General features: G+C 39.3%; 1 protein-coding gene across 1 annotated transcript in view; it reads right to left on the bottom strand.

Annotated features, from left to right (window-relative positions):
- Nucleotides 1-12983, bottom strand: part of LOC122788060 (low-density lipoprotein receptor-related protein 2-like) — a 1238079-nt gene that overhangs the window by 318824 nt on the left and 906272 nt on the right. Inside the window, exons 61-62 of the mRNA XM_044054982.1 lie at nt 6835-6951; nt 560-697 (exon numbers count right to left, since the gene is read on the bottom strand). Coding sequence (XP_043910917.1) covers nt 560-697; nt 6835-6951 — 255 coding nt within the window. The remainder of the gene's footprint in view (nt 1-559; nt 698-6834; nt 6952-12983) is intronic.

Raw genomic sequence — 12983 nt, 5'->3', positions numbered from 1 at the left:
TACTTTTCCAATCACCTTATAATAAGCAGGTATGAAAAAATAACATTCTAGCTATTCAGATGTGGCTAGAGTAGACAAAGCTGTAGGATCATATACTGGTGGTCCGTAGAGTGGTCGTACCTTTGGGGCTATAAACATGCAGTGCTAAAAGAGGGGAGATCAGGTAGTATGAAATAGTTTCATTTTATAATGCATTTACATTCACTGACATATATAAAACTGAAGGCTGGGAAGGTGTTTTATTACTTTTGGTTTTAATGACCATTTTGCAGATTACAATGGACATGTTGATTAGTGGTCCCTACACAATTAGCCTCCTCTGTTGTCTATGACATTCAGTAATTAATAAGAGTGCAATTTACACACTCATTCTGGAAACAAAGCAGATTTAGGTATAGTACTATTAAAACAGGCCTAGCATACTTTGTGCATATCGAAGAGATTATTCAGGCTGAAATGGCTAAGTCCTGTAAATAAATCTGTAAATGATCTCTTACAGTTATATATTTCATTAGTTTCATTAGTTACTCTCAGTTATTTTTTCCCCTGAGATACTCACGGCAGAGGTTCAGTTCTTCATCAGAATCATCACCACAGTCATCATCACCATCACATGTCCAGGTAGCAGAAATACAGATGTGGTTTTTACACTCAAACTGATATGGTGGGCACCAGGTACCATTGGGGAAGCGTGTGGCTGTGGAGAAAAAATTCAGTTATTAAATGATTATATGCTTGCAAGATAAGAAGACAGCCTTTATTCATATTACATCAAATTCTGAATCTGCTCTGGATTATTTTATAGGTACAAATGGTTAAGGAGTTTTGCAAAGAATGACTTGAAATGATTATGTGTAAATCAGCTGTATCGTTTACATACTAATTGAAATTGCCCAGATCAGACTGTGCAATTTACCTCACGTACGCAGGGGAGAGACTACAACTCCCAAAATAATGTCATAGGTATTACAAATTGCAAAAGTTGCACTGCCTATAATATAGGTTCATAGGTAGGTACTAGGCTTCCTTAAAATGCTTTGCAGGAAGTATTTTTACAGTAATTTTGTCATTCTGCACAGATGTATTACAAGCACTTAAAACATTTTGCTGTCTATGCAATATACTGTTGATTTTAACTTCTCCGCCTTAGCCATCAAACACATATCACGCAGCATGGCATCTAAACACTAATTGTACAACACTGTCTCACACTATGATTGCATCAGAGCAAAAGAGAAGAGATCATGCTGTGAAAAAATGTGTGACATTTGTCATCTTCTGAACAGGGGTATTGCTTCTTTAAAATAAGTGCGTAAATGGGCGTGCCTTTGTTGAAGGTTGAACGTCGAACTGGCACCTAGGCGTTCATGAAAATCTACTGCCAATCATTAGCGGACCGGAGTTCCGCTGTGGCAACCCCTAACCGGGAAAAGCCAAAAAGACAAACAACAACAACGTTTGCTATAACATGTATCATGCAGATAATAAAGGGGAAATAGCAAAGTAGCTTAATGGAGTTTCACTCCATTTCTCCCTTGAAAATTGACCTTTCCTGATTGCAACCTCCCAGTTATTAAATGCATATAAATAAATGAATGAATAGCTTGTGCTTTTTTCTCCATCAGTCACATGATTCCCCTGCCATCATATGCAGCCTATTAAATACAGGGTGTAACCTGCTTCTCTTCAAAATATTTTGAGCCAAACTGCAGGTGTACAGGCCCCACTATTGACTGACTTCTCCATTTCTTCTTTTCTCCATCCATCCTGTTTTGAATTCTATGTCAAACATGCTCTCTCTCTCCTAGTGTCCCTCTACCATGTCCTCTACATCCTGTCTTGGATTCAGTCCCTCAGTTTTCCCATACTTCAGTGGTACGCCTTGTGTAATCCTTGATTAATATATGGAGATGGATATAAGCTTTAAACAGCCAAATGTGAGATCAAAGCATGGCTTTTTTTATAGGGAGTGAGGTATTTATTTAGCGGGAACAAGAGGAATGTTTGAATGGATTCAAAAAATATTAAGACAAGTGGTATGCACTCAGTAGTTCCTGCAAGGAATTCCCAATGCCTTCATAACAACCCATGGTCTTCCTTCTTTCCATGGAGTTGCCTTTGCATGACTCCATGGCTAAACTACTTTTGCATGAAACCCAGAAAGGATCACCACAAACAAAATCTGAAACAATATGTTTCTCATCACACTATGACGTTGTCTGCATTACAGTGAATCCTCCCTTACTCCAAGTAGTCAGCATTACTGTCCACATTGCTATACCATAAACTGTCCTGATAGGGACGGGCTTTCACTTTTTAGCTAACATTTGTTGTTCCCACATCGTATACTGAGTTGTCATAAAGTTACATCAGATGTAAAACAGGTCCATACTAGTAGATCAGTCTGCAGATGACTACGGACCTAGCCAACAACCTGAGAGGCCAAGGAAGAAAATCAAACTTGTACTTTGTATCTGGTAAACACCTTAAGCATAATGCCGACCCCAATGTGTCAGTGCCATTTAATTTACTTTTAATGTCAGTTTTGAGACTTCTTGTTTTATTTGAGTATCTCAGACAAAAGTTTCAGTTTATCTATATTAGTGTCCCTGTCCCTTAAGTTTAGCTATAGGACATCCTTAATGCCCTACTAGTGCATAATTAAATGCTGTGCTGAGAAAGTATCTAATTTGCTGCATTTGCTCAACTACAGAATTATAGTTACCAACGTCAGTTGCCCACGGCCTCTGAATGATGTGTGAGGCTGGACATCTGTGACTGAGAGAGCAGATTTTGTAGACTGCCTTGGTAGTCTTTACATGGATTACAGCTAGTTTCAGAATCTTAAATATGCTATTATTCAGCGAGTTGAGCATACCTATCAACCTCTTTGCACAAGAAATCTGGACAAGTATAATGGAAGGACAAAGGCTCCAAATCAGGGACATAACTGAAGTATTGTTCTTACAGACTTGGAAAATTAATAAATAAAACAGGTTTTGCATTAACGTGCATTTTCTGAAGGATATGAAATTGAAACTCAAATGTCTGCCGTTATTTAGTTACTTCGATCCTCAATTATTAGCCAGAAAACCACACATTTTATGAGGAACAGGCCAAAATTTTTAGTAAAAATCTAGACATTTTGCTAAAATCTGGACAGTTGAAAGATATGCTGTTGAGTACGAAATCACAGAACTAAATAGTTTGTTTCATTCAAGCAACAAACCCACTGATGAAGTTATTCATCCTCTGCTCTTTGGCTTCCATGTCTAAAGATTACCTGTATGAGTAGCCAACACTATGAAACGTACAAAGAAAATAACAAGAAAATAACAAGAAAATAACAAGATAGCTCATAAAAATGCTATACAAAGAAAATGCAGAATTAGATGCAGACAGGAAACACAAGCTGAAATACTAAAATGATGCTTTCTTTATGTTTACCATGCTTAGGGCTGGATTAAATGAAAGGATAATAAATCAGTGATGATAAAAACTGACATCTTAGAGCAGCTGTCTTTCAGTGTTCCTCCACTGTGTTCTTTAGCAAACACCACAGAAAGTTTTCTGCTAATGCCCCAGAAATATTCACAAATTAACTGATTCCATAAATAATAATAATGCAGTTCAGAAGAGTATTAAAATATACTTCTGCAAATTCAGCATGGCATCAGCTCCCATACCTCTCAACTGTCCAGATCTTTGCAGAATGTCCAGATTTTTGCCTCATACATTTGGTCTGTTCCTCTTACAATCTGTTGTTTTCTGGCAAATTGACGGGGTAATCTGAGAATGAACTCACTATATAATGAAATACATTTGGGTTTCTGACTTTATATCCTTCAGAAAAAATGCATGCTAAGACAGATTCTGTTTTTCCAGCTTTTTAAGAACAACATTTAAAAGCTGTCCCTATTTTGGGGCCTTTGTCTCCCCATTCTGTCCATCTTTGTACAGATTTCTTGCACTTAGAGGTTGACTTGTAAGAGGCTCAACATTCTCTTGAACTCCAGCAATAGTTAGCAAAGGTAAACTGAGCCAACACACTACTATGCCATAAAGCCAATCTAAAAATTTCAATTCTCAAAATGGAAATTCTGAAAAAAATAATTTGATGTAGATACATTTGACTGCACACCTGATTTAAAAGTACCCTTTGTGTGTTTGTTTGTGTGTGTGTGTGTGTGTGTGTGTGTGTGTGTGTGTGTGTGTGTGTGTGGGAGGGGGGGTAGCTGTAGACTGCAAATTCAAATATACTAATTGTCAACTGGCACAGAGTGTCAATGGTCGTGAATGACAGAAGAATGCCACGGAAGTTGAAATGAAGGTGTACAAAACAGTGGTGTGACTAGTACTACTGTATGGTATAGAAACATGAGCAGTGAAAGCAGAGCAGCTGAGGAAGCTTGAGGTGATGGAAATGAATTGCCTGAGATGGGTGGTACGATGCACACTGTGGGACACACAAAGAAATAAGGACAGCAGACCAGAAGCAAATGTAGCTCCAATTACAGAGAAGGCCAAAGAGAACAGATTACATTGGTTCAGGCACATGTGCAGGATAAAAGAAAACAATCTGTTAAAAAAGATTTGGGACAGACAAGAAGAAAGCAAGAGGAAACGAGGGCATCCAGCAATGAGATGGATGGATTGTGACAGTCAGGCATGAGGGTTGAAAGTTGGGGAGTGGCACGGAATTGAGAGATGGCGATAATAAACACCACCCCCTGACCCCATGGATAAAAGGAGGAGTTGGTGATGATGATGATGATGCACATTAGAGATGGAAAGGGAATACTTGGTATTGCAATTAGATTATTCCTGTTATCCTGTTGTTGTGCAACCCAGGCAATGATCACTCCACTGGGCTGCTAACTCCATATCTAAATATTTGGACATCACCAGTTTGAAGAACAAAAATTCCTCAAAAGCATGCTTAAAGCTGATGGACCATAGAACGGTAACATTATTAGGCCTGCATATTTCCTTCCGGAAGCTCCTCTCAGTCACATTTAGAAGATAATATTGTCACTGTTGCATTTTTTACCAACAGAAAAAAGAAAAACAAATCCCGTTATTTCTGGATTGTACTTCTCTTTCTGTTTCTCAGTCTGTCTATAGGTCACAAGTGTATCTTTGTATGAAATTATCAAGATTCATTTTATAGGCATCACATAAACACAATTTCTCAAAGTTTTTAGCCAAAGATAGAGGATGGGAGCTTAAAAACAACTTGTAAAATGCATGTTTCTGCTCTGAACTTTCATAGACAGTCCTTCATTCTTCATTTTACTACAAAACATTATTTTTAGAACTAATTTCATTATAGCTGTAAAGCTGAAACAATTATATTGGAGCTCTGCATGTTCAGTATACTAGTAAACCTGGAACTGTTATATAATATATGTCATATACTTTGTCTACAGAGCTGTCATATGTCTAGATGCATATATTATTTATTTATATTTTCTTTAGTTAAGTGGAATGATCCTTTGTAGACTTTTTCAGCCACAATCTGGTCGAGGTTAATGAACTATGCATACAATACCCAGTCAAACAAATTGCTTTTAAGATACAGGAAGCAAATAAGGGTGTGAAAAAAGGGTCTATATCATAACATCGAAGTTGCAAACCTTCGAATGTTATAATATCGAACCCAAAACCTTGAAGACTGGCAACAGCGAAGCCAGGGAACATTGAAATCTTTCCCAGGGAAAGAATTCGGTGGGCCGTTTCTGTGGCTACGCTATTTCCTCCACTGTGGTGCGATCTCAGAGTTGGTATATTTAAGTAGTGGGGTGTGGGGGGCACAGCCCTCCACGTTGAGGGGTGTGGGGGGTGAAGCCCCCACATTAGCCATAGTTTGTAGCGTTTGTGTGTTTTGTGTGTTGTGCTGGAACAGCGATTTTGTCCCAGGGAAAAAAAATCGCTGTTCTCAGCTTTCGGAGTTTTCAGATTTCGAGGTTACCAGTTCGCTGTTATAGCATTCGATGTTTTTACATTTCGATCTTGTGAGATAAACCCTGAAAAAAAAAACATGGCAAGCACAAGGAAGGACATGATATATACAGTAACAAGATGTTTAGAATAAATACCCAGACAGAAATTGAGATACAGAAATCTTAACCTGTGGATGATCACGCTAACTGAGCTACACATCTGTTACCTGTCTACATGCTTTTCTAAGTTTCTGTGAAATAACTTATTAACCAAATGTTAAGCACATAGACTACAGATAAAATAATGTGATGTATATTGGTAGATATCATCTAAGTGGTCATATGAAAAGCCACTGAAGGACATGACTAATGGAGAGAATAATGAATGGGAGTCAGGAAGGAGCTACCTTTGGACGATAAGTTTAATAAGTTTAGGTTGATCATAAAATTCTTTATTAAAATCCACTCCTCACATGAGACCTTACAGCATAACCAAAATCTATTACTTTCTGATGCTCCAAGGTAGAGTCGCAAAGGGATTGGTGCGATTTTAGTCCAAGCCTGAGTAAGGAAGGCCGTATTATAGAACTACAATGTTCTTCTGCTGGTTAAGAAAGGCTGCACTTTGCTTAACAGTAGGGAAGATTCATAGGTTCATAGGTTGGTACTAGGTTATCAGCCCTAGGGACTATACAAGCCTAGCCATAACAATTCCCTGGTTATTTCTTCCCACACTATTTATTTCCCTGGACCCCTGAGGCTAGATATATACACAACATACCACCTAAAGCAAAATTCACAATAATCATTAAAAAAAAAGAAAAGAAAACAGATGTATAGCAAAAAGCATTGATGAAAGAGAAATCAATGACTAGGCGAAAAAAACACTTACGACAGGATGTCTCATCTGAATAATCCTTGCAGTCAGCCCTGCCATCACATTTCAAGTCATTAAGGATGCAGTGACCACTGTCACATTGGAAGTAGCCAGGGCTGCAGGTCTGGAACTCTGGTAAACAGTAAAAAAGGATATTCCATTACTTTGTTTCACGGTTATACTCATTCAAAGGAAAAGAAAACAAGGTCACTTCTGACTCTAGGACAAATCTTGCCTGTAGATTATATATCTTTATACTTGTTTAAAAAGTATAATTCTCTTACTTATAGAAATCTATGAATAACAAAAATGTTAGTGTACAACAATTCCATCATATGTAATATAAAGTCTATAAACCAAAATGTTTACTTTACATAAAATGTTAATAACCTTCAGTTATAGAAGTTAAAATTTATGATTAGAACATTAACAACAAAAGTAGATTTATAATGCTGCACATTATATAATAAATACTTTGTCATGTTATATAATAAATAATTTAATTGCCACATTATAAAATAAATAATTTTATTGTCTCTCTCTCTCTAGATTTTTTAGCTCACACAAATTTACAAATCTATATTGTTCCAGTAACAGGTATAGAACTATGGGATATGAAATGCTTGTCATTCCAAAATGTATGCACTATAAGGACTGTGGAATTTAGACAGGCAAGATTTCTGTGCCATAGAATTGAAACCCTCTAAGTAGGCTACTTGAAACCATAGCACTAACAGAAATAAATTGATTACTTGTACTGAGTTCTATATTTATTTTATTTTTTTGACATTTGTGTACGCTATTTTTCATATGTCTTAACAACTTAATTGGAATTCAGTAAGAAAAGATTTTTCCACTATGATTATTATTATTATTGTTATTTTCTTTGCATTTTCTCCCATGTTTTCAGGAGCTATTAACAAGTTGTTTCCTGTGATCCAGAGGTGCAAGGTTTGATTCCTTCCATCTCCATTTCCTAATTTTCTGAGTCCAAAACAATGAGTTTAACGGTCACACAGGAAAACCAAATGATCAAAAAACACAAAAAGAAAAATCTAGCAAAGCTAGACTTTCCACTGTGTGATACCTTAAACCTCTTGTATCAGAGGCAACATGGGACATACACAAATTATTCTTTAAGGATATCAGGTGTTTCAACTAAATGTTGGGTACGACAACCCTGTGTTACCAAAAGTCAAACATTCCTCTTATGCTGGGCTGATGATGCCATAAGAAGGCAGAAACGTGTATGTCCACAGCGAGAGGGTTTGGCGTTACTGGCCTGAAATTGTCAATGAATAGATTTAAAAGTAAAACAAAAGTCATGGGCATTCAGAATTGCCATTTAGCTGAAACACCTGATAATCTTAAAGAGTAATTTGCATATATCCCATGTTGCCTGTGATACAAGAGGTTTAAGGTATCACACAGTGGAAAGTCTAGCTTTGCTAGATTTTTCTTTTTGTGTTTTTTAACTTTCTGAGTCCAAGAAAGTCATTTAACCAGACACAGCTCCTGAGTTAAATATAAAAAAAGTCCATGGAGTTCAGTGCTCTACCCCAGAAAACAAATGTAAATAAATAATCTTATACTGTCTGTTATACTCCAATGACATTGATTATTGCTAACTTTACTTTAAGCTTGTTTTTGAGAGCTTATCTCTTCTGCTGTTACAAGGCATATGAATGATACGTGTTTGTGTGTGTGTGTGTGTGTGTGTGTGTGTGTGTGTGTGTGTGTGTGTGTATGAAAATGTGAACCTCAGAAATCCTAAAGTCTGATATTTAAATAACTATATAAATTACTTAAGCATAAAGGCATCCATATGTAAAACAGTCATTCAATTAGTACAATATACATATTGCTATTTTAATAAAAGTTCTCATATGAAATAAAGTTATGCATCTGAGTAAGAGTACAAATGAAAAAAAATTGCCTATACTACAGCAACATTGCTATGTTACAAGAACCTGCTTAAATATTTTTTTGTTGTGCACTACAGCTCACTATATTCAGGCAATCTAAATGTTATGTCTTCACTGTAAACAATATGATATTTCACATAAAAATATCAACAAAATGACTGTTTTGTTTTGGCTCTGTGGTATATTGGGATAAAGCCCTTACTGCGGCCCAGGCAAGTGTTCAGTTACCAGCAAATGGTCTGAAGGAACCATAGGGGAGGATAGGTGTGAGTAGCACAGGTCAGCTCAACCATCCTGGGGAGGATAGGTGTGAGTAGAACACGTCAGTTTACCCATCCTTGGGAGGGTAGGTGTGTGTAGCACAGGTCAGCTCACCCATCCTGGGGACGGTAGGTGTGAGTAGCAGAGGGGAGGATAGTTGTGAGTAGCACAGGTCAGCTCACCCATCCTGGGGAGGGTAGGTGTGAGTAGCAGAGGGGAGGACAGTTGTGAGTAGCACAGGTCAGCTCACTCATCCTGGGGAGGGTAGGTGTGAGTATCAGAGGTCTTCTGACCCATCCTAGGGAGGGCAGGTGTGAGTAGCAGAGGTCAGCTCACACCCATCCTGTGGAGGGTAGGTGTGAGTATCAGAGATCGTCTGACCCATCCTAGGGAGGGCAGGTGTGAGTAGCAGAGGTCAGCTCACACCCATCCTGTGGAGGGTAGGTGTGAGTATCAGAGGTCTTCTGACCCATCCTAGGGAGGGCAGGTATGAGTAGCAGAGGTCAGCTCACCCATCCTGGGGAGGGTAAGTGTGATTAGCAGAGGTCAGCTCACCCACCCTGGTGCGGTTAGGTGTGATTAGCAGAGGTCAGCTCACCCATCCTGGCGTGGGTAGGTGTGAGTAGCAAAGGTCAGCTCTCATCCATCTTGGGGAGGGTAGGTGCAAGTAGTAGATGTCAGCTCACCCATCCTGGGGAGGGTAAGTGTGATTAGCAGAGGTCAGCTCACCCACAATGGTGAGGTTAGGTGTGATTAGCAGAGGTCAGCTCACCCATCCTGGGGAGGGTAGCTGTGAGTAGCAAAGGTCATATGACCCATCCTGGGGAGGTTAAGTGTTAGTAGCAGACATCAGCTCACCCATCCTGGTGAGAGTAGGTGTGATTAGCAGAGGGGAGGATAGTTGTGAGTAGCACAGGTCAACTCACTCATCCTGGGGAGGGTAGGTGTGAGTAGCAGAAGTCAGCTCACCCATCCTGGGGAGGGTAGGTGTGAGTAGTAGAGGGGAGGATAGTTGTGAGTAGTAGAGGTCAGCTCATCCATCCTGGTGAGGGTAGGTGTGAGTAGCAGAGGTCAGCTCATCCATCCTGGGGAGGATAGGTGTGAGAAGCAGAGGTCAGCTCATCCATTCTGGGGAGGACAGGTGTGAGTAGCAGAGGTCAGCTCACTCATCCTGGTGAGGGTAGGTGTGAGTAGCAGAGGTCAGCTCATCCATCCTGGGGAGGGTAGGTGTGAGTAGTAGAGGTCAGCTCATCCATCCTGGGGTGGGTAGGTGTGAGTAGCAGAGGTCAGCTCATCCATCCTGGTGAGGGTAGGTGTGAGTAGCAGAGGTCAGCTCATCCATCCTGGGGAGGGTAGGTGTGAGTAGCAGAGGTGAGCTCATCCATCCTGGGGAGGGTAGGTGTGAGTAGTAGAGGTCAGCTCATCCATCCTGGGGAGGGTAGGTGTGAGTAGTAGAGGTCAGCTCATCCATCCTGGGGTGGGTAGGTGTGAGTAGTAGAGGTCAGCTCATCCATCCTGGGGAGGGTAGGTGTGAGTAGTAGAGGTCAGCTCATCCATCTTGGGGTGGGTAGGTGTGAGTAGTAGAGGTCAGCTCACCCATCCTGGGGAGGACAGATGCTGGAGTCAGCTGATGGTCAGCTGCAAGGTAGACAGAAATGACTATTTATTGTTTATGCCTGTATGCCTAGGTAATGCTAACAAAAAAATGCATCTTTTTTTCTATTTTCAACAAAATAATGTGACAAACTTTAAAACAAGATAATGTGGTGACAAGGATATAACAGATGTTCAGTATGAACATGTTAATATAAAAATGAGTACTGATTTATGTATATGAATTCAATTTGTTCTTAATGAGTGGACATAGGTTCATAGATTAGTACTAGGCTAACTGCCCTTGCGAGCCATTTCAAGCCTAGCCAATTATCCCTTGTGAGACTCAAACCCTGCACCTTGTGTTTGTAAGGCAAACACCTTAACCATTAGGCCACCATCTCAACGTGGAATTAATACATATTTATTATCAATGAGAATAACTTTACAACAGAAAATAATAGAATGTACATTTAACATGGGAGCCTTGGCTCTAAAATGTGAATTAACTTGTTGCTTAACTTATAGCTAAACCACCGGAATGATCTGTTTTCTCAGCAAAACCATCATACAACTTTCATCAATGCTTGAAAAATCCAGCAATAACGTTTTAACATCTTTCACTGCCATATAATCACCTTTATTTAAATTGGGAAAATGTGACTGAAACCACTCTTAAAATTCTTCTACCCCGATAAATGTTTGTAAAAATAATGAATGCATTTAGGAATCTCTTCAGATAGAAGCAGTTTTCAAATTCCTCCAGCCTAATAAATGTTTGTAAAAACAGGAATATCCTCGGATATTTAGGTGAAATAAGTATTACCTTTGTATAAGACATTCATTTCCTTTCCTTGTAATTTTTAAAATACTCTCCTCTTCAAAGTGCTTCATGATTAAAGATAATACATTTATGGTAATCAGTCTCTGAGGGAGAATAATTTAATCTTTGTTGGTATTAAACTAAATCAGTGCACTTCAAGACCACAAAAGGAGACAGTACTAAACAACGTAGGTGCACTTTGAAGGAAATAGGACCACTCAGAGTGAGATATTCAATGCCAAAATATTAGTACAATCAACCACTGAAAGAGGGTAGCGTTCAAGTTAACAGACATTTGAGACCATAACAGTACACAATTGATGTGCTAAACAAGCATTCTGATCAAGCAGCAACAGTAAAATATTTCACCTTCAAAATAAACCCGTTATTATAAGCTGAAACTTGTTCCTAAGGACAGTCTATAGAGGGGTAATTCAAGCCTCCCATGAGCAAGGTGCTAGGTTGTATGGCAAATGTCACCACTAGGTCCAAGAATGCATCGTGAGCTTCTTGGAACATGGAGGGTGACCGATAGCTGGCTAGGATATCTGTGGTGATCTCCAGCACATCATCCTATTTGACCACCGAAGGGGTATGCTTGTTACTGATATATAGCAAGACACTGTCTGCTATAACCCTTGTCTGTGCAGTAATGGTCTAAAAGTATGAAAGGCACGCAAACCTTTCACTGCCAGGGTACTCTCTGCCTCTTTAAATATTTTCTCCATATCTGCACAGGTGTCTGTTTTCTCAAGTATTAAGAGAGCTCGGAGGGAGTGTAGTTATTATTTCAGCTCCTGGCATTGAACAGTAGCACCTTGAGTTTCATTTGACTTCATTTTGCTATGGTGGTAGGTTTGCTAATTTGACAGTTCCTAAAAAAGGCACTATGCGGGTGGATAAAGTGTTAACTAGTATTCAAAAGCCTAGACGGGACAGATACAAACCATCTTTGGAAAAGCAACATGATCTGTTAACCATGTGCTCCCAAGTTAGTAAATATTGGATCCTCTTAGAATGACCCCAGAAAGACAGCAAATTGTTAAAATTAATCGTCTTTTGCTCATATTGTGACATCATGTTCAGTGATGGTAATATGGTGCTCAATGCCAGGCTCATACCATCCTCAGAAACATAATATGAGAGCTCCATAATGTCCAGGGAGGTACATCTCAGGTCATCTACACTCACATGGACTTTGATGGAATCACACTAGTACCTGTGGTGTAATGACGTGAGTGTGTGATTTGGTGGATCTTGGCTCTCCTTGTTCAGTCTGGTTAGATGTGATTTGGTGGATCTTGGCTCTCCTTGTTCAGTCTGGTTAGATGTGATTTGGTGGATCTTGGCTCTCCTTGTTTAGTCTGAGTCTGGTTACATATGATTTGGTGGATCTTGGTTCTCCTTGTTCAGTCTGGTTAGATGTGATTTTGTGGATCTTGGCTCTCCTTGTTCAGTCTGGTTAGATGTGATTTGGTGGATCTTGGCTCTCCTTGTTAATCATGGCTAGATGGACATCAGTATGTCTTACAATAGAGTCTCCTGTGATAAGGGTCCTGGGA

The sequence above is a fragment of the Protopterus annectens genome, chromosome 13.part0, assembly GCF_019279795.1.
Source record: "Protopterus annectens isolate FY-2018-M chromosome 13.part0, PAN1.0, whole genome shotgun sequence".
Classification (NCBI taxonomy): Eukaryota; Metazoa; Chordata; order Ceratodontiformes; family Protopteridae; genus Protopterus; species Protopterus annectens.
The sequence above is the reverse complement of the archived record's forward strand: the minus strand, read 5'-3'. Positions and strand labels throughout refer to the sequence as shown.